This window comes from Euprymna scolopes, chromosome 15, assembly GCF_053919585.1.
Source record: "Euprymna scolopes isolate OS-2025 chromosome 15, ASM5391958v1, whole genome shotgun sequence".
NCBI classification, from domain to species: Eukaryota; Metazoa; Mollusca; class Cephalopoda; order Sepiida; family Sepiolidae; genus Euprymna; species Euprymna scolopes.
In genome coordinates this window covers 126307443-126334915 of record NC_136496.1, presented here as the reverse complement: position 1 = coordinate 126334915, position 27473 = coordinate 126307443, and the positions used below count along the sequence as shown (strand labels likewise).

The 27473-nt window shown below is 33.5% G+C and overlaps 1 protein-coding gene across 1 annotated transcript; it reads right to left on the bottom strand.

Annotated features, from left to right (window-relative positions):
* On the bottom strand, nucleotides 1-27237 carry LOC145294119 (uncharacterized). The gene is made up of 4 exons (XM_080141221.1): nucleotides 26606-27237; nucleotides 7619-7840; nucleotides 4849-5055; nucleotides 1-350 (listed from the first exon to the last, which is right to left on the bottom strand). The coding sequence occupies exons 1-4, from the start codon at nucleotides 26870-26872 to the stop codon at nucleotides 153-155; spliced, it is 894 nt and encodes a 297-aa protein (XP_079997347.1). The 5' UTR covers nucleotides 26873-27237; the 3' UTR covers nucleotides 1-152.
* Between the last annotated feature and the right edge of the window lie 236 nt (nucleotides 27238-27473).

Sequence of the window (27473 nt, the reverse complement as noted above, 5' to 3'; positions counted from 1 at the left end):
TTTTTTAAATTTATAGATAAATTTATTAACTTTTTGTGAACCATATAAATCCCAAATAATTGAAATATACCCGGCAATTGTAGAAAAGATAAAGCGTCATCTTTTAACAAAAGGAAAAAAAAAAAAAAAGTGAAGTATAAAGGTAGCAGATGTTAAGATTCTAAGGGCAACCGACGCCATACAGTGACATGACACATGGTCCACTGATGCTTTCGTTCCGTCTCGCGTATAATCATCGGCATATCACTTTGTTTAATCAAGGCAAAATGTGGGGATAGAACTTCTTTGAGTGTGTCAATTGCACGGACAGGATCCTTCTTTTCATTTAAATAGCCGCCAAGCCATCGGGCCTAGAAAGAAAGAAAATAAAAATTATTAAACAAAACAGCAATTTATTTTCTTACAAAAGTCATCCCAAAAGTAAAGCCTCATAATTCTTTTTAACTCAAGAAGTTTAAGAGTTATAAAAATGGGAGCAATACCATTAAAACAAGCAACCTTTTATGCCTCAGAATTTATTTTTCTACAGTCACCATTCTTAATGCACTTTTGCCAAGAATTCAAGGATGCATCTCCGCTTCTGATGCACATCCTTAAATCATTCGTTGACATCTATGCTGATGACACGACTATCTACGGCAACACATCAAAGGCTGTAAATGACAAAGTTCTCTCTGATTCTCTCTCCTCTGATCTCGAGCATGTAGTTCAGCGGGGGAAACGTGGCTGGTTACCTTTAATGCATCTAAAACCAAGCTCCTATCTTTACACCATCAACGCTCTGATCCCCATCTGGCATCAATTGTAATGGATGGCTCTCGCTTAGGAGAAGCTCAATGTTTTGACAAGCTTCTGGGCTTGACCTTTACTCTTGATCTGAAATGGAACACGTACATCAAGTTTGTTGCCAGGGTCGCTGGAAAGATGGTGGGTTCCTTCTACCGCTCCAGAAGATATCTCACTACTGATGCAATTCTCTATCTATATAAAAGCCAAGTATGTCCAAGGATGGAATACTGCTGCCATATCTAGGCAGGAGCTGCTAAAAATAGCCTATCCTGCTTTGACAGAGTAAAAATAGACTTCGTGGCTTAGTGGGGGATGCTCTTCCCTGCAACCTCTCTCCCACAGAAGAGACGTTGCGAGCCGGTTTTTGTTTTATCGTTATTTCCATGGCAAGTGCTCGTCTGAGCTCCAATCTCTGGTCCCCCTCGCCAATCTTTTACGAAAAACACCCGTCTAGCTGAAGCCACTGTCAAAAATTTTCCCCACTCTATCTGTGCCTAAATCAAAACGTAGATTCCATGAACACAGCTTCTTTCTTAGAACAGCACGCCAGTGGAACTCCGTTCCGTCTACCTGTTTACCACCTGACTACAACTTGGATGTCTTCAAATCCAATGCAAACAAATTCCTGATGAACTGCCCCCTTAAGTAGACGCTTTATGAAATCTCAACACTAACATACAACGTACTGTACATGCAATAACCCTTATCCCTGAGTGGCTTCCGGGCCTTGATAAGTGGTGACCTCCTTGTAAAAAAAAAAAAAAAAACATCCAAAACAGGAGTTGCTTTCTTAGAGTCTCATACTGTCAATATCTGCAACAAAGAGAAAACTTTCAGGGCATGAATGCATAAGTTCAGTCATCATAATAATGCAATTTGGAATCTCCTGATCCATTTGGGTAGAATAAAAAATAGGAGGCATTCCTTTTGAAGTACCTCTCATAGAATATACTAGCAGAAAAAACAATTTTTTATCTAATAAGAAACACTATGTTCATAAAACCCTATTATATTTTTTTTTAATTATTGATCCCCTCCACCCTTTAATTTTACCCACTAATATATAGTTGGAAGAAAATCTTGGAAATTACGTCTCATACACGTGGTTAAAATATCATTAAAATCGTGTTCATGTATTTGAAGTTTTAAGGGGTGAGTCATTGAATATATGTATATTTCAAAGAATAAATAACGGGACCTGTGGAAATTCAACAGCGAACTCTTTCCTATGTAATGTATTGATGTCGGCATTCTGTGGATGTTCAACATTAATGGAGACGCCCTGATATTATCGTAGCTCTTTTGTTAAAACTGCAAAAGTATTTATCCAAGCTACCCCTGCGGCTTGTCAGGGGTATTTACATCGAGGGGGTACAAGGGATTGTAGTTCGTCGAAGCATCCACCATTAAAATGCTTGAAGAACAGGCAAAGGGATGCAACATTTAATCAATGGGATGGAGGTTGAAGTTCAGGACTTATCATGTTGGCGACTCTTGAACTCTGTCCAGAAGGGAGAAATTAGTAGCAGATGCACCAGCCCAAATGTGACAACAATACTCCATACATGGACGAATAGTGGCCTTGTGGAGGTACATGATACTTTCGGGCGTAAGTAAATTTCTAGCACAGAAATAGCCAACTTTTTTTGCAGCAGCCTTGGCAATTCTCTCAATATATCTGTTCCAACTCGTGTTCCCTGTGAACGTTAAGCCGAGGAGTTTGAACGAAATACTTTCAGGTAATGTATCTTTAGCCATAGCTATTGGTGGTTGAAAAGGTTTCTTGTAATTAAAGGAAACGGTCTTGGCAACATTGAACGTTACCATCCTTTTTTGACCCCCATTCCGCTACAGACTGGAGGTCTTCCTCTAGGGTTTCTGCCATTGTCTTGGATATGTGTTCATTTGTTTTCTCCCTCATGCCTGTTATAGAGCATGGTGTCATCAGCAAATATACCCACCTAAAAGACTATTTTATCAGAAAGGTCCTTTATGAATATCAGAAATAATAAAAGTCCAAAGATCGACCCGAGATACACCCGCATTTAAATCATTGTTTAGACGTACAATTAAGGATTTAATTATGTTAAGTATTCATCAAGTAATACCATAGGATCTGATTTTCCTAAGACCGTCGTGCCATATCCTGTCGAAAGCCTTAGATATATCTAGGGCTACTGCCTTCCCTTCCCTTGCCTTGCCTTATCCAGTGCATGGTATCGGACGTAGAATATTATTTGAGAGCATGTTTAGGAGATGAGCGAGATGTCAATTTACATTACATTTTAACTTCTGCATGTCAGCACAATCAGGGAAGAAGGTAACAGGGAAGGAATTCCAAAACCTAGCAGTCTGAGGGAAGAAGCTATGAGAGTAGAAAGGATACAGTAAAGAGGTGGGATTTTGTTGCTAAGCGAGTTTATCGAGGGTATGTACATCGAGGGAGTGCAAGTGGGACAGTGAATTAAAATACTTGTAAAATGGGCATAGGAATGGCAACATTGTGCTGATGGGACAGTGGTATGAGCTTAGTTGACAGTGCGAGGTTAGAGTTAGCTGTATCTGGCTGCATCTGATTGAAATCGAATAAGAAAAGGATCTTTCAAGAAGAACATTTCCACTACTAAATATGCATCAACTTTTATTCAAAAGAATGCTGGAACATAATTCGATAAACTTGCTTTTGTTGTGAACCCTGTATCCTGGAATTCCAGTTCAGCAAGCCATTTCTAACATGACGAGAATGAGATAACAATGAGACGATCAACTTTGGAACTCATTTGAATAATTTTTGGTGCCAAACTGTGTCTTGATTTTGAGTCTGTACAGTCACCATCAACTACCACACAATCTTACACATACAATACTGCATGTACATATAAACAAAATAAGTACCTCATGTAACTGCTACAGCACGTTCTAACATGTCAGAACATAACAGCTAAAGTTTTCTGGACAACTTGATACAATAAAATAGCCAAACCAAAGTCTTAAAAGCAATAACAGAATTCTTTGCCCAATTCAAACATAACAAGCCAATAAAATCAAACCTCAATTATTTAAACGTTTTTCTTGTTTTTTTTACTCACATTCACCCCCCCCCCCAAACGCAGCCACTTGGACGTAAGAGGCTACTATTTGAGACCATGCCAAGGAAAGATTAACAAGATGTTGATTTACATTATTTGAACTTCTGCATATCAGTACAGTTAGAGAAGCAGATAGCAGGAAAGGAATTCCAAAGTCTAGCTGTTCAAGGGAAGAAACTACTACAGTAGAAAACTTTCTAGCATTTAGGAACCTCAACAATGAAGGGGTGTGATTTTGTTGCTAAGCGGGTTTGTCAGGGCTATATATGTCGAGAGACACAAGTGCAATGAGTTCATCAGAGCACATTCCATTAAAATACTTGCAAAACCAGCACAGGAATGCAACATGGCAGCAATGGGATAGGGGTTGGAGCTTAGTCGACAAAGTGGGACCTATCAGATCCCAGACATTTTTGGGTCCTATCTAAGAGGGAGAGACAGTCCAGATGTGGCAACAATATTCCATGCATGGGCAAATGGTGGCTTTATAGAGGTACAGGATACTTTCAAGTGCGAGTCATCTTCTAGCACGATAGAGGGAACTCACCTTCTTTGCAGCAGCCTTTGCAATGTCCTCAATGTATTTGCTCCAGTTCATATTGTCTGTGAATGTTAAGGCAAGGAGTTTGAAGGAGGAATTCTCAGGTAGGGTGTGTTTGGTCATGGATATCGGTGGTTGAAGAGGCGTCTTATAATTGTTAAAAGAGAGCAGCTTAGTCTTACTAGCTTTGAATGTTACCAACCATTTATGGCCCGATTCCACTATAGTCATTTTTAAGGATTTTGCCATTGTTTTAGATTTGTGTACATCTGTTCTTCCCGCATGCAGTTTATAAAGTGGTGTATCATCAAATATACCCATCTCTGACACAATATTATCAGGGAGGTTGTTAATGAATATTGTTAGCTTTTCATTCAGTTTGCTTTTGTATTTTGAGTATAAAACACAAACATAGAAACTATCACTTACCTTTGGTGTGAAAGAAGAAAGCCATGTGTAGGGAGCCGTGAGAACCAAAATACCACCAACTTCTAATAAATCCGGTAACCGCTCGAGGAACAGGTATGGATCATAGAGACGACATATCAAGTTAGCTGCAAGAATACAATGGAACTTTCCAAGATTCTTTGGAAGATTGCAAGCATCTCCAACTCTAAAGCTGACTTTACTTGGGTCCTGTCATCGAAAGAATAAAAGCAATTGAATATTGGAGTCATCAAGTACAATACATGAATACGAAAATAGGTTAAAAAAAAAAAAAAAAAAAAAAGAAATTTTGAATGCTTGCTAGAAACCACCTTCAAGTGCCTTTGGTCCCTCTGTATAGGGGTTTGTCAGGTTACCCAGATATGGGGATACTTTGCCCAAAAAGTAAACTGACCAAATATTCAAAATAACAATATTCGAAGTCCAAATAAAAATATTAGGTTGGAATGGCTACACATAATGAATGCTGCACCACCTTTTCACGATATTATCTTAACACTAAGCTGGATAATCTAGACCAGAAGAATTTTTGTTCTAGTTCAACCAAAAAGGAAAAACATTAGGCTCTACACCTTAAAAGAAAAGAGGATTAAGATTCAGAAATTTCTGATGGAATCTAAAGTATTTTTGTTTAACCGACTTCAGAGTTAGTCTTTTTTTTTCAACTTTCCAGATCAACCGGGGGGGGGGTAAATTTTTCAGAAGTCAGGGTTTAAAAAAGTGTTTATTTAGAATTAAACCTATTTTTGAAAAATCTAGACAGCAGAAAAATCTTTACGATGTACAGACCTATCAAAAATGTCACAAAGTGATTAAATAGTTTTCTAGCAGTCAGGAAAGCAGAAAAATCTTCCCAACGTATAGACTTGTCATGGGATAAAGAGGTCATATTCCAACAATCACAAATTGATCAAATAGTTTTATTTTTATAAAGAAAATCGTTTTACAATATTTTGTGATCAATATAAAATCATTAGGATTACAAGGCTGATCTTGTAAGTTTGAATTATTGTGGACTAATCACCCCTCCCCCTTTTTTTTTCAAAATGGGAACAGAAAAGTTCCCTTTTGCTTATTTTCATACTTAAAAATAAAACTAGTTTATCAATTTATGTGATTTCTGGAATATAACATTTATTCCAGGATATCTATGCACATTTATTTTAAAAAGATTTTTCTGTATTTTTATTTGGAAAATGGGTTTAATTTTAAATAAGCATAAAAAATCCTTAGGCCTTTATATAATCTCCATTAACTGAATAGGGTCACCTTTTGCTAAGCTGAAATTACTAAGCAAAGAAAGAATGGCTAACTGGATAATAAAATATAAAAACAAAAAAACTGTTTCCAGACATATTTTTTTCTGGAAGCGCATACTAAAAAACTTAACACATGAAACTGTTAGAATGTTAGTAGCCAATGGCAAAATAATTTTAAATGGAGATGAATTTCCATTTTCTTTCTATCATAAAAGTTTAAAACATTAATATATCTGTATTATTTGGATTCATCAGACTACGGTTCTCATCTGGAGTGAGATTTTCACGTTTCGGTCGATGTAACCTCCAACAGGTGTATCTTGTCAAACTCAGGAATTTGGATGGAATGAGAGCACACTACCCATGAAGTAAATAAAGATTTCTGCTCAAAATTCTGTCCAAATTCCAGAGTTCAACAAGATATATCTGAAGAAGATCAGTGGTCATATCGACTGCAACGTTGTGAAAAATCACACTCAAGATGAGAACAGTAGTCCGATAAATCCAAATAATACAAATAACCAATTCTCATCTCAATAATTTGGAAACGTCATATTAACACATCTGATCAAAAAAACATGGCTGTTAAGAGAAAGCATGCATGTTGGAGGGGAGTAATTCTTTGAGACGAGATTCTCCCAACTATAGGGGCCTTCAACAAGTTTCCAGACATTTTTTGTATGGGTACTCTTATTGATAGTATACACATGTAACTCTAGTCCCCTTCGGAGTAATCTCCTCTGACTAATTCACTTGTACTATTCTAACAACTTCTGGAAGGTTCTATGGAAGTCCTCTTGTGTGAGCATGTCAATGACCCTCGCCACAGCCTCTTTTATCTCAATTATCTCATAAGGAAAGCCTCTAAGGTTTTCCTTCAGCTTAGGGATTAACCAAAAGTCACAGAGAACAAGGTCTGGGAGGGTGAGGAGCTCTCTTGATGCGCATCTTGGTCAAACAATCGGTGACAAGGATGGAGCACCTTTAGGACAAACTTCATGCAAATCTTCTGCATCTTCAGTTCCTTGCGAATAATCATGTACAATTCCCACACTGACATCAAATTGTGCACTTGTTATCTCTATAGATACTTATCCTTATCCTCCCACACCCTTCATTATCCCTCACAGACTCCATGCCTTTGTTGAATCTCTTATGCCACTCAAAAACTGATGCTGGATTCATGCAAGATAGTTCAAAAGCAGTCTGAAGCATTCCATACGTTTCTGTGGCATTTTTTTCATTGTTCTTCTAAAATGTCCTCATGTCCAGATTGCATTTTTGCAATCACTATATGTGACAATCAGGCTTTAGTAGGGTGTATTCCAATTCCTGCTATAGCTGTTCATTTGAACCTGAAACCATAAAAATTAGCAATAATCATACTGAATTTGCAAGAGTCTACAATTTTAAATGCGTGTACAAAGTTTGGAAACTTATTGAAGGCACGTCATATGATCCATTGTGAATTGTTTGAAATCAACCAAACTTACCAAATCAGCATCCAACTGAGCAGTGCCACTTTCAACAAGATCTCCTTCAGTTGTGACGGTGTAGCTGAGTTGTTTCTTATCTTTTATTTCATTACATTTGGCGACAAATGCTTTACTGAAGTCGATCCCAATCACCTCATCGAAATGTTTCGACAATTCAAATGTAGAACGGCCAACTGCGCAACCAATATCTAAGGCACGACGAGGTTCGGTGGAATCGGACTAAAAATAAAAAAATAAAATACAATTCGTAGATACATGAAAGTTATCGGCTTTTGAAAAATTTTTTGTGCAAAGGAAGAACAAAAAAAAAAAAAATACAATGTCAGCGTATATATTTTTTTTATTTTTTGGAATCCTTTGAGATGAAGTTTAATTTATGTATTCATTTTGTTACAGACTTATCTACATCTTCATAGATCAAAAAAAATAAATAAAATATATAATACCATTCAGTATGGACCCGACAATGGAAAACCAGACAACACAAAATTGGATTTATAAGACCACAAAACCCAATCTTGATTATCCTTCAGGGTCTGTGGCACAGTGATTAGAGGTATTAAGTTGGTAAGCAGGTGAGCGTTGTCTGAAGATAGTGGTTTCAATCCTATCCAAAGCAGATCAGAGGATTAGCTGGTCCAAACATGGTAAGACAACTATGGAAGGCAGTAATTATTGGTGATACAGTTATTAAGATTCAGTATTCCTATCCTGTCACAGTTAACCAACTGAAGAGGGGCAGAGGATGAGTTGGCTGAAACAACTATGAAGATGAGGATAACAGTTCAAAGAATACAGTGGAAGCTGTTTGTTATTATACAAGTTAAATTATTTTTAAATTAGCAAAGAAATTCGAAGTTGCCCAGGATTCAGAGTTTCAAATTTGATAGTGGGGAGCAATATTGTTTTCACATATTGTCTTTTGTACAAAGACAAGTCATAATTCTGTGTGTGTGTGTGTGTGTGTGTGTGTGTGTGTGTGTGTGTGTGTGTGTGACTAAAGATCAGAAGCTACATGAGATACTTACAAATCTTATATCATAGTCCATGTGACCCTGGTTTTAGTTAAAACAAGTGAGCATGTATAGTCCTGTGAGTGCACAGTGAACAAGGCATAAAAAAATGACCAAGTCAGCATTTGCCATCCCCCTAATTTAGCCCCAAGAGTTCCCAGGAGACATCAAATCCTGGTTAAAATGAACGAACAGTGCAGTTTTAGGCCTTAACATATGTAAATTTGAGTTCTGCACCATGCAAAAAAAAAAGAAATGACCAAGTCCATCATTGCTCCCCTCTCCATTTAGCCCCAAAGGCCTTAAAATATTTAAATTTGAGTTCAGCACCATGCAAAACTGCTAAGTAGACATACAAAGAAAGTCCCAAAAATGGAGTGTTTTTATTAGCCCTAAAAGAGCCCCTGGGGCACATCCAAGAGTTATCGCGAAGTATAGACAAACAAAATTATATAGAAATCAGTTACAACTTTTCAGAAAATTTTTATCAAAATCCAAGGCATCAATGTTTTTAAATAAGCACAAAAGTGTCAATTTTAGCCATTTTAACCTGAAAGGCACCCCTAGGGGGGGGGGGGGGGGAACCGGAATTCTCCCGGAAAATCGGTTCTGTGTTTTTTTTTTTTTTTTTTTTTTTTTTTTTTTTTTTTTTTTTTTTTACACTCATATCATGTTTAATATTTGTACAAAATTTCAAAAGATTCCAAGGCGTAGTTATTGAGAAAAATGCGGACAGACGAATGGACGAACAGACGAATGGACGAGGGTGAATTTACAGGTCCACCCTTCTTTTGTCGGGGGGGGGGGGGAACTAATAAAAAAAAAAAAAGCAATATTCTGGGACCAAATTAAATTTTATACTTACTAGTAATAATTTTAAAGAGACACTGAAATTAGGTTAAGCAGTAAGTCAGCTTTTTGTTTTTTCTTATATTGAACCAGCTGAGAGAGAGCAAGGGGAAGAGAAGTAAAGAGAAAATTAAAAACGTGTTTTAATTGTTAACCACCCTTTATAAGCAATGCCAGATAGTTGTACTAGTTTTATCTATTAGCATATATGTGTGTGTATGTGTATGTGCGCGCACACACACACTAGCTGGCCACTTGGCATTGCCCGGTTGTATAATACGTTTACACATGATATTTTAATTTATGCAGATTGCATATGTATTATTGAATTAATCCTCTATTGACTTATATATTACAAGGAATAATTTTCCTGGTGGACTAATTTGTAAAAACAAATAAAATAATGATAAATGTTGTTCATCAAATTCTGTGTTTGTTTACAATATCATGTCAGCTGATATTTGGGCTTGACAATCTTAAACAGTTATAACTTTAGTTATAGATAAAATATTCCTTTTAAAAATTCTTTATGTAACACCAGTTGGTGTAACGTAAAATATTCCCCTGTAAAAATTCTTCTATTCTATCTATAAGAAAAAGACTTTAAGATCAGGTTTTTTTTTTTATCTGATTAATTTCTGTACAAAACATATCTAAGGACACTGCCAGACATAAATTATCTTTGTGTGAAATTTGCAAAAGCTCAGCCATTTCAGAACCTATGAGGAAGAAACTCACACACACACAAAGTGACTCTTAGTAGATATATATATAATTATTCAGAATAATGAAATACAATAAATCTACTGGTGTGCAAATCCAGCGATTTAATTTAATTTTAATTTAATTTTACTTGCTTGTCTATGGATATCTTAGTTTTTTATTCACAAATTGATTGAAAACTTCAACTGAATTTTGAAACTGATATATGGAGAAAATTTTACCGGATTGATATAATCAAAGATTTGCCGGATATCCAATCAAACTAAAGAAAAACTGTGGAAATATGTATATATTAGATTGATACCAACTACCTTGGATTTATTACAATACGCGTTGGATCTTTTTACCTGCCGAATACCAGGAGCTTCCATTACAGGATTTAGCATACACTTTCGATTTGAAGTTCAATGCCCTTTTATTTTTTTATTTTTTTTTGCTGCATCAATATCCAATTTCCCTTATTCTATGTAGCTAAAATGATTTAAAAACTTTAAAAACATTTAATTTAATTTTCTATGTTTATTACCTTTAGCAAATCAGGTGCAAACCTTTTATATTATTTGCTAATATTTTTCCTCCAAGATGTATAAACATCGAAAACTCATGGGTTAAGGAAATATATTTTACTATACTGTATTCTTTGTCTTGCATACAATAAAATTTTTATATTTAAAATTTGACTTTTTCAAAATCATGAATTTTAAATTCCTAAATTTATATATAACAATAGAAAAATGCGAGCATGAAAAGTAATATGGTTAAGCTTAATCATGGAAAAGAAAATGACTAGATATTCTAGTAAAAATATAAATTTATAATTTAAAATATTGCAGCATTAAGAATTGATTATATATGTTAACCTGAATTTTAAAAGAAAAATTGTTAATGCTGCAATATTTTAAGTTATAAATTTATTATATTTTTTATAAGAATATCTTGTCCTTTTCCTTTCCATGTTTAAGCTTAACCATATTACTTTTCATGCTCATATTTTTTTTTTATTGTAATCCATGATTTTTCCAGGCTTCCAATAAATTCACTTTGTTTAATTTCAGTTTTATTTTTTTTACAAATTTTTACCATTTTGAACATCAGTAAATTCATAATTTTTGTTTTACTGAACGAATATTAAAAATTTTCGTGACAATATAGCTGAGAAGGTGATCTAGAAATTGGAATAATTGTTTGAAATTTGGTAAAAAATGAGTGAGCAGTAAAGCAGTTCTAAATGACTAAAACTGTCACTTCACCATATATTCAAACAAGGTAGTGTTTGCATGATAGTATAAATTTTAACTTTGCATAAGAATTTTTAATTCATATAAAAATTAATCATAAAACAGAACAAAATAAAATAAACAAAAGAGTTGGGGAGGGGGGGGTCAGTCCCATACAAAGAATGTGGAAACTGATGTACTTTTTGTCTCAATAATGTCATTTAAAGATAGACTATTGAACTAGAGAAATGTATTAATATCAAAATGTCAACATAAGAATAGATATTTTTTTTTTAATGAAAATCATTCAAACTTCCATATCACAAAAAAAAAAAAAAAAAAAGTTATTCTTGTTGAAAAATGTCAAAGCATCGAACGAGTGTTGTTAATATTTTTTGTCCGTCTCATCATATTCAATTTAGCCTCAGTTTTATAGGCTGGCACAAGTTTAAGATTTTTAAAAATCGTCTTCATTCTTTCTCTGAACTTCATCTGTTTTTAAATATTTTTAGCCTTTCCCCGTGAGCTGGAACTGCTATCTTAACTGTTCTACATCCACTAACCCAAGAACTCTCATCCAGTCTTGCAATATGGCCATTCTGCACAAGTCAGATCTCAACCCATCGTTACCATTTCTCTCCATGCTATGCCTATCCTTATTATTCACTGGCCACATGCTTGTAACATTCTGTCGGTTATTAATAGCAGAAGTTCAAGTAACTTCTGCTATTAATAACTCTTGCAATTATATTAGCACCTACTCCATCTTATGCCCCAATGGTATAACCCAGGTAATAAAGCTTCTCAACAACCTCAATAGTTTTGTCATTCAGTTCCCATCCAATCCATCGCCATTATCTTACTTTTCTTTCACACAAATTGGTCACTTTCTCTCAACCTACTATATAAATGGTCAATTGGGGGGGGGGGGGATTAAAATTATGTTCTCAACTTCTTTACTAACTTAATATAATAGAGGTAAAGGAGAACTTAATTGGAATAATCGAATATCTACAAGTGTTAGTCCCAGGAAGGGGGCCCCCTGGATTTCTGAGAACTTCAGCTAAAGTAAAATGAAACAAAGAGTAATTTAAAATTCTGAACAAATTAAAAATTTCAAATTATTTACATCTAATCAGTTTATAAAGATTATAACAGTTTCACAAAATATTTTTATAACAATTTGGTTTAGTAATAATTCTTTAGCAAAATATATCAGGGACATAACCGAATTATCGCATTGGATGACTTTTTTGTAGTTAGTTTTTATTATTACAATAACTATTTCTACACTCATCTTTCGTGACAAATTCCTTCCATCACAAACAGCCACTAATATTTCCTTTTTAATGTAGGAGATCGTTTTCCAACAAAAATTTAATGAGTACTGAGCACCCACTCCAAAAACAACTACCATTAATTCAACATAACTGAACGGTTTCTTAATGTTCAGGTGGGAAAATTCAAGATGCCTTCTGTTTGATTAATTTTATTTTTACTGTTTAAATAGGGGATAGTGGAGGGTTTATGTGTATAAGCAAAGGTTTTCTCAATTTTGCTACAGGAAATTTAGAGAGGAATTCATTTTGTAACATTTTCACTTCCCTATAATTTGGGGTTAATCATAAAAAATAAAAATTAATCAATAAAATACTCCTGCTTGATCAAGTAAAATTGACGATAATGAACTTAAAAAATTCCACACAATACAAAGCAAGCTTTTTTTTTTTTACCTTAACCGAACCGAGATTTCATTTTTAAGCTTGCAGGTAGGGGAAATAAGTATCCTTAAAACATTAAATATGGTTTCCACACTTCATTTTATTGTTAAAAAAAAAAAAAAATTATAAAATTCCTTTTTTGCAGATTTTTTAATAGTTAAATCTTATTCTTTTATATTTTACCTGGGTAATGCTGGAACACAGGTCCTGCTAGTTAAACAATTCAATAAATAAATAGTGCCTTGTTTTGGATGGGTAAGTACAGAAATGAAAAAATGTATAGCTTAAGCAGGCGAGAACATTTCAAAAAATTATTCTTTAAGCTATTTTTACATGACAACTGAAAACAAAACTAATTTGGAATATTTTCAAGATCTCCAAAATGTAAAACAATGCCAAAATGAAGAAGAATTTCAAAATGTAAACAAATTTTATTGTGTTAATTAAAAAGTAAAATAACTCTTTATAAAAAAACATTTTATTACTTCATAAGTAAAAATTTCCTAACTCCTCAAAATGATATGCAAATATAGGTACTTAACTAAACCTCCAGCTGCCATGATCGAGGATCAAATTACTTCTCATCTTCATTCTGTCATCCAAAGTCAAAGCTTACTAAAATTATTTTGTTCATAAAGATTTTTCTATCCTGCCTTCTCATTGGTTAATTCATACAACACCTTAGCTAATCAAACAATGCCTAATCTGTCAGCAGGAACTGCAGGTGGTTGACCTTTTGCTTTAACCTTTGAACCATGACCAGATTGTTATCATATCTCACTATTTATTTTAGATATAAACCATTTCTTCTAAGGAATTTGTACTATATTTGAAAAATTTTATCATTTTTCATTACTTGAATTAGGTATCACAAAATTAAATTTTGTTTTTATTATATTTAAAAATTTTTTGATAAATTCCCTTCAATCAAAACAGCCACAGTTCATTCTAAGGAAATCATCCACCCAACTTTCAGTTTCTTCACTTTCTTTCCTCTTTGCTTTTCTCTCCTTTTCAATTCTAAAATGGTTGCTATGTATTGAACCCATACATACACACTACTCGTCACACCATTGCTCCATTATACGTACACAAAAAGTCAATAAAAGAAACTGAAATATTTTTTTTAATTGCTTTAAAAAGACGAATAGTAATGTAAAAAAAATTCCTAATGTTTGTTAAATTGTATTAATAATCCTGTCAGAAATAAGTTATTAAAATACTTTCTTCATTCGTGACTGAAGCGAACTGACCAACTGCAGTAATAATTTGTGTTATTGTATTTAATCCTGGGTCGTTTGTGGAAGACAGTTTGTGTTTGCAAATATTCTTCCTGAAAAGTTAACAATATTGAAATTTTTACATATGAGAAAAAAAAAGATAACTTGATATCAAATCGTAAAGTAAACAAATAAATGATTAACTGCTTTTGTTATTAAAGTTTAAACAGATTTTCATAAAAAAATACGTAAGCATTGTTAAAGTGTTTCTTAATAGCAAAGGAAATGAAAAACTAATAAGAAAGAATGTAAGTACACAAGTGCATTATTTATTACGTAGAAAGTAATCAGCATTTAAAATGTTTTATTTGGTCATTACGTAAACGAATGGACAGTTGGTGTCCTGATTTGTATGGAGCCATTAATTATGGTGAAGTCGTCTTTTAGTCTGCATAGCTTAATATAGAAGAATGGTTTGCTAGTAGTTTTAAGAAATAAGTTATGATAACTCTAGTTATGGCAGATACAGAATCCATACCAGTGTGCATTCAACAATACAATCAACCTGCAGAGAAATGAAATCAATGAATTATAAAGTAAATAAATGTCCGATGTTTTAGCTTTTCTTGTATATTGTAAGAGATAAGCAGACAGTATGAGTTTCATAGTTGTGTTTTTCTTTTTTCAAAGCAAAGGAAACAAAAAGAATGTTAAAGAAACTTATTGTGGTTATCTACATTTGAGGATTTATAGGAATGCAGGGTTAGACATTCGTTAAATCAATCCGATATTCTGCAGAGCAATTTCTATGTAATGTTAACCTATTGAGTTTGTCTCATAATCTGAATCTTTCTGTTAATCCATTATTCATTGATTACATTCTGGAACATGTAAAGAATGTAATACAAGACCAAGGAGCATTGTAATTTATTTTGTAAGTTGAACGTAACATGTAGGAAACAGCAATAGTTATGAAGAGAAATAATGTGCACTGCCATGGTAGAAATTATATGAATAAAATCATGTGATGTCCATGAGTTTCTTGTGAGATTGTAATTGCAGGATAGTTAACATGCTTACGATTTTCTTTATGAGATTACAAATTTGAGAAAGCAAGTCTAATCGAATGAACTTTTTAAAAATAATCTGAGATATGAGGTGCTTTCAATTGAAAATTCAGTATGTTATTGCTATATATCTTCTGAGATGACCGACAAATTTTGATGATTTCAAGCTCAAAATTGGAATACACCCTACTAAAGCCCGATTGTCACAACGGGTAAATTTCAAAAATGCAATCTGGACGTAAGGACACTTTAGAAGAAGAACGATATGCAATAAAATTCAGTTTTAAACTTGGAAAAAAATGCCACAGAAACGTATGGAATGCTTCAGACTGCTTTTGGACCATCTTGCATGAATTTAGCATCAGTTTTTGAGTGGCATAAGAGATTCAAGGAAGGCAGGGAGTCTGTGAGGGATGATGAAAGATAAAGAGGAGTAAGGAAGTTCAAACTCCAGAGTTTATTGGCCAATTAAAGAATTTCATGGATAAAGACCATCATGTGTCTATGGACAATAAGTGCACCGTTGATGTCAGTGTGGGAACTGTACGCAATTATTCACAAGGAATTGAAAATGTAGATTTGCACAAAGTTTGTCTCAAGGGCACTCGGAGAGGATCAGAAAGAAAGATGTCATGACCAAGATGGCATCAAGACAGTTCCTCACCCTCCCTATTGTCCAGACCTTGCTCCCTGTGACTTTTGGTTATTCCCTGAGCTCAGAGAAAACCTTAGAGGCTGTCTAATTGAGGAGATAAAGGAGGCTATGACAAAGGGTCATTGACATGCTCACACAAGAGGACTTCCATAGGGTCGTTCAGTAGTTGTTGGAACGATACAAGTGCATTGCAGCTGGAGGAGATTACTATCAATAAAAATGCTCATGCAAAAGTCTTGAAACTTGAAGGCACAAATTCGTATTCCTGTTTGTTCACAATTTGATTAATATATACAAAAGGTCCAATACTTTATTATTTCATTAATTTCTATATATAGTAGGATTCTTGCAAAATATAAGAGTCACCTCATTTGCATATTACATTAAGGAAAATCGATTTTATTAAATAGCGGTGTGTTAGTTATTGTTTATAGTGAGAGAATTGTTTTAAGTGTTCTATTTAAGCTTATTATTTAAATTTGATTTATATTGATAACATTTAATTTATTTTTACTGACATCGATTTTTTTTTTTTAATAAACTAATTTGAGTTATTTCCTCTGGATGCCAACTCTTTTTTTTGGCGGATAATCAAACTAAAAATTATTCACAAACTTTCAAGCATTATTTTTGGAATTAGTTTAAATAAAATAATTTCCAACGTGATTTCGCAATTAACATTTTGGTCCAGTGGATTTTTATTTTAAAATAAACAAACAATCCAAATCAACTACGATTCTTTATTTAAAACAAAAACAAAAAAAAACTTTCAGTTATACATTTTGTTTACTAGTTTGTTTTTTTTTAAATATTTTTTTGACATCGTAACTGCTAATTTTTTTTTTTTCTTTTAATAACACAATTAGTCATAACTCATCATTTTTATAACATAAAAACATGTATTTCAGTTAACACAAATTCTACTTTGGTATTTTTGAAACTGAATTATTTACAGTTTGTTTTCGTTGCAACATACTGTGACAAATCTTTCTAGACTGAGGCAGCATTAAAGAAATTCACTTAAACTGGTATATAGTCATAAAAAGGTAATCAATATCTGGAGAACATTTTCTCTTCATATCCATTCTGCCAAAATATCTGGTGGAGAGTTTATCACATACTTTTTTGGGGGGAGGGGGGTACATTTTCATGTTTTCATTCGTTCTTTTATTTTTAAAATTTTTCTTGGGGTAATGATGGAGTTGACATATAATGAAAACCTGCTCAATATCCTTAGTATAGCAGATGCGTCCAAACCGAACATCATGTCGACTCTGGTGATGTTGGGTATCCACGCTAGTACTCCTCTATAAATTTGCTTTTTTTGTGTATTGATATTTATTTTAAAACCCCTCTTTTCTATTTATTTAAAAAGAAAATACAACTTTGTTATATATGGGTCATGGAATTGCATTCATCTCCAAAAGATTTAGCTAATTTGCATATTCTTTTAAACATTCATTTTAATTAATTCCCTATTAGTTTTTTCAGTTTTCATATAGGATGATCATCTTTAACTATTACGTGAAATTATATTCATGCAAATATTCTACATGATTTATATTTGTATAAAAAGGTTATAGTAAACACAAGCCTCTTTCGATATATATTTATGTATATATGCCTAAAACTTTCCACAAAGGCGATGGATTTTTACGAAATCGGTATTTTTGAAGCTTGACCCTTCAGATGGCAATTATCGAAAAATTGACTAAAAACATTAATTCCTTCACCCTCAACTTGCCACTTTTCTACAGGGAGGGGGACACAAAAAAATCGTTCCTTCATGATAAATATGCATGTGCAAAAAACGTTCTTTCTGGAATATTAAAAAAAAAAAAAAAAAAAAAAAAAAAAAACTAACTTCGTTCACACGATCATAGACCAGTCATAGTGGCAGCATCATTATCTAAGATTGCAAGTTCGAGCCTAGATATCAGATATTTTTTTTCGATTTTTAAAGATTTAATATTGAAACAGGGTTGTTTAAGCTATTTTTTTTTCATCACATTTGCTGTTTTTCCGATTTTTTTTTTTTTTTTTTTTTTTTAAGTTTTAACATTCAAACAGTTATTTATGCCATCAAATTTGCTTTTTTTTGTTTTTCCGATTTTTTTAAAAGTTTTAACATTTAAACAGGGTTATTTATATTTCTTTTTCGTTTGTTTATTCTTTATTTTGCATCATGCTCACCTATTTTTTTTTGTTTTTTCTGATTTAAAAATAAATTTATAATATTTAAACAGGATTATTACGTTCACTTAGTCTTTATTTTTCATTATGTTTTAATTCACCCACCACACCTCACCACATCTGAGCAACGCCGGGTACCCCCCACCTCCCGCTAGTATAATAAAAACGAAATATGCATTAATCAAGATACCATATTTAACATATGTTATGACAGGCCAATGCCAGCAGCCTGCTAGTGTACAGATAAAGATTGATATGCATATTTTGTTCATTTGTAATATAAAAAGAATAACTTTAATTCTTACAATGTATTTTTCAGCCGCAGCTGATTACAATACATATATGTATTTTTTTTTTTTTTTTTAAGTTTGTTCAAATAAAACCACTATTCTATTAGTAAAAGCATTTGTCACTTTGTGGGATTACACATTTGAGAAAGTAAGTCAAGTTGGATCAAATGTAATCCAATTTATATGTAAATACATTCATCACAGTTACTTATTCTCATGCAAATGCAGCGATTTTTTTTTAGTACTTGCTATAAAATGGTAGAAGCTTGACAAAGATCGAAATTGACATACAAAGAACAAATAGAAACAAGTTAATAAATAATTGCTATTTTAGTATTAACTTAATTGTACAAGATTTAAAAATATGAAAATTTGAGACATGAATGAGGCTATTAATTTATTTTTTATTTCGGACTACTAGTCTCATCTTTATTAGTTGCTGTTTTTCATCTTTTATTGAATTGTTTATTCACGATGTTTTGGCCAACTGATTCAAAAATGAATTCCAATTAAGGAATAATATATATGAATGAGGCTATCGTTAATACAGAAATAAAAGACTTAATATGTAGAAAAAAAAAATGTAAGCACACCAATAACAGATAAAGAGAGAAAATTCTATTTGTGCTCTTCTACAAACTACAGGGTGAAAACAATAATGGCAGCCTCACAACTTTAGTCTGGAACTTGTGAGGCCACCTGGAAGAGTGTTCAGGGGGAGATCACTCACATGGATTAACACATATTTCCTTTTCATTGAAGAATTTGGCCTTTATGTAAATTCAAAAAGTAGCATTTGGAGAGATGAATGAAACTAACAAAGGCACAAAAAAAAAAAATAATGGTTCTCGCATTCCTATGCATTAATAGTTTTTACAGTTATATGAGAGAATGATATTAACATGCTTATTTTTAGATTATTGCCGTGGATAGATCTGAAAATATGATCTGTCAACAGTTTGTTTGGATACTGGAGATGTTTGAAGCAATTCACTTAGTACTAAACGAATTTCTTTTAGACTTCAGCAGGCAGTTGTATTGGAGCAGATGTGCAAAATGAGTTGCTCATTGCTGCCAGTGGTGACAACTTTCCTTGTGAAAGTATTAGTTTTCTCTTTCGACCGTTTCAGACCGGCATAATGGGAGACACTGATTTCAACAAAGGATGCTACTCTCTTCATCGTGTTCATATCACTATGAGAAGTTTAACAGTCACATTTTCTAAGTATCTAGCTGTAAGGACTGCACAGGTGTCAGACTAGTTTCCCATAGTTTTTCTACATTTATGTGATAAAACGGCAAATTATGATTATTTATTGCTTAATTAGCAAGGGGCGCCTGTCCTTAAAATATGCTTAAATATATTTTAATTATTATTACAGAAGCAATTCTCTATTGAGTATAAATGTGTGTGTGTGAGGACACTTCTCAACCTATATACTCAACAAATTTTTTATCTATTAATTGATTGCTACCCCTTTCAAGTGTTTTTCTTTGAAAAGAAATATAAATATTCAAATTGTTAATTTGCTAAAAAGTAATACGTTAAAAAAAAAAAAAAAATTTCCAAAAGCATCTTAAATAATTTGCTTTCGTTTTTGAACAATAAAAATTGACGTCTGCTTTTGAGCACCGACTTTTGTTAAAAATGAAAAGTTGCAGAACTTTAAACCATGCCCACTTTTCGAGGAAAGTGTTTTTTTTTTTTTTTTTTTTTTTTTTTTTACATTTTAAGATTTTAAAGTTAGCCTTTCTTATCCTATCATTCTATATTAATTTTAAAACTACGATCAAAGACAGCTGTAAACATTTAATTATTTATTACTTGATAATCTATCCGGTGTTGCTCGAGAATCTACTTTTATTTTGCCCTTTTTAAACTGTGCAACCTTTTTATTTTTGTTGCAATATTATTTTGACAGTTTGATTGGTAATCTTTAATATGTATCCTTGAATGTAATATTATGGTTGTGTAAAAATTCGAAACGAGTTTGGTTTCTAATGAAGCAAAAGTTGGTTTTTAACCCCTTCAGCCATATGATCGTTTTAAAACCCATAAAAATATAATAAAATAAAAATTATAAACATTAAATTTTTGATAAGTTGTCCTACAGTGTAGGAATCGATTAAAAATCGATATTTTACTGATACAATTTTTAAAGCAAAAAATAAAACTTGTACAATTCACAGAAAAGCAATTATATTAGTTTTAAAAAGCTTACAATGAAACTTTCTATAACTTAAGTGCGTTATTTCTTTTATTTTTTTAATAAGCAAGATTAAAGTAAAAATAAGATATTTGGACAATGTCCAAATATCTTATTTTTACTGGACATGACAACAGAATTCACTTTGCTCCAAATAATTTACGTGATTGAAATAGGATTTAGTCGGTTAAATATCAAATGATGTTTATTCAAAAGAAAGAATAATGTTGTCTATATTTACTTTAGTCAAAGTAAAGTTCAGTTAAACAACAGTCAACGACTGACCTTGGTGTACTGACCGGCAGAGTTTTGGAATTAAAGCCACCTATATATTAATTTTCACACACAAACACAGATTATTGTCAATTACCGCATTAAGATGCCAAATTGGAAATAATTTGATAACTTTGTAGATTACCTCTAGCAAGCAATTATGCTTAAACACTGAAAAAAAAAAAAAAAAGTTGCTAGAAAAGAATGGATGTACGAGTTCCATATATATCTCATTTGAATTACTTTAGATTTTTAGTGCAGTTATTTTTTTTATTATTTTTTGCTATCAGAATTCTGGATTAGGGAGGGTATCTTTCTTAGGCGATTACATATGATTTTATTACCTTGCCACTCAAACTTAGGGTTAATAGTAAAAAAGTGGGTAACTTCCCTAGAAAATTAGAATGGCTCAAAAATAAAGGATCACTGTACAATTAACATACAAAAAGTGACCCCCACTCTAAATTCTAAAATATTCTTTCCATCAAATTTTTAAATTGCTAAAAATACAATTTTTTTTGTGGTTTTTAAGGAGGAGGGCAGTCGCGAGTGTTAATCTACAATCTTACCATGATTTTGAAAGGTATATAAAATAAATGTTTAGTTGTACGCGCACTCGTTTTATAGTCAAGTGTAATTGAAAATTCACAGAAAATAAAAAATAAAGAAATATGGATTTTTTGCATCACATGGTTTTAAATAAAAAAAAATATCAAACAAGATCTGGTGGCTTTCGCGCATATATGCAAATAACTTTATTAAATCGATTTTTTTCAATAACTCCTACACGGATAATAATATATAGCTGAGCAGTGGCTTGGTTCCCACCAGTTTTGGTAAATAGCAAACAGGGCCTTGAACAGAAGTGTGCATTCTATCCCAACCATCATCACTGGACTTGGTCATCTCGTCAGCATCAGACAAAGCCAAACTATTTGCCAAGAACTTTGCAGCTAATTCTACCCTATGCGACCAAGGCCATCAACTCCAAGTACTTCCACCTATAACAGACAACACGCTATGCAACATACAAATATCTGTGCACGAGGTCGCCAAGCTAATCAAGAACCTTGATTCCAGTAAAGCAACTAGCCTTGATGGCATTCCAATTATAGTGTTGAAAAAGCTTCAACTAGAACTTGCCCCCATACTTACAAAATTGTTTAAGCACTGCCTTAAGGAGAAGTGCTTCCCAACATCCTGGAAAACCTCATCAGTATGCCCTGTATTTAAGAATTCAGGTGATAAGTCATCTCCCTCTCAGTACAGACTAATAAGTCTCCTGTGTGTCATGTGTAAGTTGTTGGAATTCATATTAAATAAAGAAGTAGTCAACCACCGCGGCAGAAATAACCATCTTAGTGACATGCAATATGGTTTCCGTTCCGCTTGATCTACAGATGTGCTAATGGTTATATCTCATAGGATTAATGAATCTCTCGACAAAGGCTTCCTTTCTAAGGCAATTGCTCGACATATCAAAGGCCTTCGAGAAGGTATGGCATAAAGGCCTACTTTACAAGATTTTCAGCTACAGTATAACTGGAAATGTTTTCTTAATTATTAAATGGTTTCTGATAGGCTCATAAGAGTAATGGTTGATGGGCAGAAATCAGAGGCCCACAGTATTAATGCTGAAGTCCTTCAAGGGTCCATCCTGGGCCCAACTCTCTTCCTGATCTACATCAATGATCTCCCAAAACACATACTTAAATCATTTGTTGGCATCTATACTGATGAAATGACTATCTATGGCAACACATCAAAGGCCGTAAATGACAAAGTTCTCTCTGATTCTCTCTCCTCTGATCTCGAGTGTGTGGTACAGTGGGGGAAGAGGTGGCTAGTTAGTTTTAATGCATCTAAAAACAACTCCTATCTTTACATCATCAACGCTCTGATCCGCATCTGGCATCAATTGAAATGGATGGCTCTCGTCATGAGGAGGCTCTATATTTTGACAAGCTTCTGGGTTTGACCTTTACTCCTAATCTGAAATGGAACACGTACATCAAGTCAGTTGTCAAGGTCGCTGGAAAAATGGTAGGATCTTTCTACCGCTTCAGAAGATATCTCACTGCTGATGCAATTCTCTATCTATATAAAAGCCAAGTACGTCCAAGGATGGAGTACTGCTGCCACATCTGGGCAGGAGCTGCTAAAAACAGCCTATCCTGCCTTGACAGAGTACAAAATAGACTTCGTGGCTTAGTGGGGGGGATGCCCTTTTTTCTTCCCTGCAACGTCTCTCCCACAGAAGAGACGTTGCGAGCCAGTCTTTGTTTTATTATTTCCATGTCAAGTGCTCATCTGAGCTCCAATCTCTGGTCCCCCCCCCCCACCTGCCAATATTTAACGAAAAACACCCGTCTAGCTGAAACCACTGTCAATAATTTTCCCCACTCTTTATCTGTGCCTAAATCAAAACGTAGATTTCATGAACAAATCTTCTTTCTTAGAAGTGCACGCCTGTGGAACTCTCTTCCGTTTGCCCGTTTCCTACCTGACTACAACTTGGATGTCTTCAAGTCCAAACAAATTCCTGATAAACCGCCCCCTTAAGTAAGGCACTTTATTAAATCTCCATTACTAACGATTACTACAATATTATTCGATTGATTACTGTCCACGCAATAACCCTTATCCTCGAGTGGCTTCTGGGCCTTGATAAGTGGTGACTACCATGTAAAAAAAAAAAAAAAAAAAAAAAAAAAAAAAAAAAGTCTCCATCCAGTAAACATGTGTAAGGTTAGACACCAAGTAAAGAGTTGAAATTCATTTGCCAAGAAGAACTCTGAATGGAGACAAATTAAAATTGTCTCAGTCTAGAAAGATTCCTGCTTCATTGACAGAGGATTAGAAGCTAATTATTACGGCATCGTTTGGTTATATTATCAATTGAACCAAATCTGGTTCAAGAATTTTTCAATGTCAGTCATCTTAAAGCTGAAATCTTCAATATAACCAGATTAAGTGTAATAAATACACGAGGTACAAAAAAAAAAAATTAATTTTAATTTAGAATTATCTCGAACAAACTAAAGTTGATGAGAAAAATAAATAAAATTATCAGTAATAACATGATGGGGGTGGGGGCTGCTTGACTCAAGAACATTCCAAAACTTCAGTGGTTGTCGTGTACTTTTCAGCGTCCCAAATTCTTTGTGGTACTTATTTGGAGAAGGTACCGTGATATAAATATATTCAAGTTTTACGGTACCGTTTGATTAAATTATTAAGTGAACGTACAGAACAGTTACAAAACATCCTCCCCATGTTAAGAATGAGTTTCTAAATAACATTATTTCAGCACGGTTTATAGTCTGCATAGGCATTTTTTTTTCTTCAAAAAAGACGGCATTTATGAGTTTGCTTCACAATCCACAGACATACGAAAAAGTAGTCAAAAAATAAAAAATATAACAAATGTTATCAAAGGCAAAAAGTTCCTCTTCTGCCTATCTGGAAAGGTTTAGTGGTTTAACTTACTTTAAAACATTTAATCGGTTCGAAAATCATACAGTGTTTATCGATATATATGAAAAAGACAAATGGCGACGAACTGACCGTTAAATACGTGAAGTTTGGAAAAAAATGAATTAAAAGTGAAAAGTTATACAAAATACTGTTATATACCAACCCAATATGTTGCCGTGGCATATATTGGGTGGGTTTCTAACAGTATTTTTTTTTTTTTTTTTTTACCTCATTTTTCGATAATGTTCTTTCACCGGCAGCCATCTTAAAGCCAAAAACTTCATTATAATCATTTTGTTTTGTGGGTTTGTATTACTGTACACACAGATTCGAAAAAGTTGTCAAACAAATATATAACAAATAAATGTTATCAAAGGCAAGATAAGTTACTTTTCTACCTAATTGGATATGTTTTTAGTGTTTTTATTCAATGTAACATGTTTATTCAGCTCGAAAACCATACAGTGTTTACCGATGTATTGGAACATTCAAGCTGGTAGCTGGAGTCTGATCCTCTCTTTAACACGGTAAGTTTGGGAAAAGATGTTATAAATAAAAAACCGGATAAAATACTGTTAAAAACTCGCTCAATACATGTTACTGTGACATAGGTTGACATATTCAAGTATTTTAGTAGTGAATGCTCTGACGAACTGCAATCACTTGTGCCCCCACGACGCGAGCACTCTCGACAAACCCGACAGGCTACTAGATCCCACCCCCACACTGTAGAGATCCCTAGATGTAAAAGATCTTTTTACTCCAATAGTTTCTTCCCCAGAACCGCAAGACTCTGGAATTCCATTCCAGGTCCCTGCTTCCCCAACAGTACTGCTATTTCTAAATAAACACTAATTATTCTTACCAACAGGGACTTATTTAATCATCAGTGTAGGTTAACGTGAACCGACACCTTGCTGCCCAAATCCCTACATAGTACCCCAGTAGTTGTTTCCCCTGATAGTAGCCCCCTACACCAAAGTGGCAATTTGCCTTGTTTGGGATGAAAATGTAATAAAAAAATATATATATATATATATATATATATATATATATATATATATATATATATATATTCGGCGGGTTTTGAACCCAGGAATGCTTGTTTTTGTTTTGTTTTGTTTTTTCTTAGTGATGGGAACTACTAATTGTAATTTTACGCTCCGATAGATATTTTAAAACACAAAATTAAAGTGTATAGAATAAAACCATTTTTAACAAAAAAATTAAAATAAAATAAGGGAAATATTTTTTTGTTCATTTCACTCTATTTCAAAAAGAACATTTAATTATTGTAACGTAATCACGTGATCGATCGAACACGTTTTTTTATTTTTTTTTTTACCCAAGTTAATAAAAGCTATTTTTTTTTTTTTTTTTTTTTTAGCAAGTTATTATCTAGTTTTGATTTTATTTTGACCATGAAAAAGATCTTAACATTCTTACAAGCTTGCGAAAAAGGTTATTTACCTAAACGAACAAAAAAGTCAGTACAAAGATCAAAGTGTAGTATCTGTTCTTCAGATGCTGCACTTCCATTTCTTGTTCTCTTTCGGTGGAGGAGAAATCCTTCACGACTGAGACAATTTTTATTTTTGTACCTTTTCTCCACGTTAAAAAACGACCCTGGTGTCTAACTCTGTCCCGTGGGGAGGCATAGTAAATAGGTATAATATTAGTAAGTTGGTATTTTTATAGAATCACTCCCGTCTTGAAACCGACTTATTCTTGCGTCGTTAAAAACGAAAAGTTAGAATTATAATTTAAGGTTAACTTAAGGATTAGGATATTCGAAAAACTCATTTAAAAAAAAAAATCACCAAATTGGAGCCCAGGAGATGGGAGTGATTCTATAAAATCACAACTAAGTTGGTAACATTCTAAGACAAGAATCGGGTTTCGTTTTAGAGTCGTATTGGGGGGAAAAAAGTACGGTATTTCTTGGAAACAAAAATTGAGTTTCCGTTAAAAAGCAATGTTATCTATTTAAAGGAGCTTTTGTGAAGTTTCAAATTATGACAAAACTTTTGTAATTTAACTTGAAACCTCACGAACACCCCTAAAAACATGTCCTTTTACCTCTGGTGTAGAATGTTTGGCACAAAGAATTGCACATCGGACGGGGAAGTTAAACCCATCATCGACTGTGTGTTCCTTGTACCAATTGCCATGTGCAGTCTCGGCAAAGGTTCCGTAATGGAAGTGCATGTACTCATCGACGGATTTCTTAGTTTCGTAAACATTCTTGGAATGAGCTTTCCGGCATAAATAATAGCCGTAAAGAGTCGCTCCTAGGACCATTCCACAACTTCCTGATATGGCAACTGTCGAGTAGGTGCCGACCATTTTTGCTGTTATTCTTAGGCTTAAATTGGATGGATGACCGAAGTTACACCTTGTTTTTTTTTGTTTTTTTAACTCGCCGGTTTTATCACACTCCGTGTCTCGTGGTGTGTGTGATGCTTATTTATGTGAGTTGTCTACGTTTGTTGAATACCGACAGGTCGAAGTACAGTCCCAAAACAAACAAACAAACAAACAACTCTAAAACTAGCACCAAAATTCGTCGGGTCACCTTCGCTAACTGATCAAATTTACTGCTGATAAATACGTTTCCTCCCCCCTCCCTCTCTCTCTCTCTCTCTCTCTCTCACCAACTGACGCAGGCGGCGCAGCAGCGCAGGCCAGAAAAAAAAAAAAAAAAAAAAAAACTTCGCCGGGTACAATATCTCTTCCGTCCTCAGTCAAGTGAAAAAAATCTTTCCAGACTGCGGCAATGTTTATGTTTGTTCCATCTAGAGTGCTCCTTTGAGGGAGCTAGAGTGTTCCCTCCGCATTAAAAAAAAACAAAACAATATTGTGCCTAACTTATCTTTCGGGCCAAGTAAATAAAAATTTGTCCATGTTTTATACTCCACTCCTAATGAGGATAAAAAAAAAAATTAAA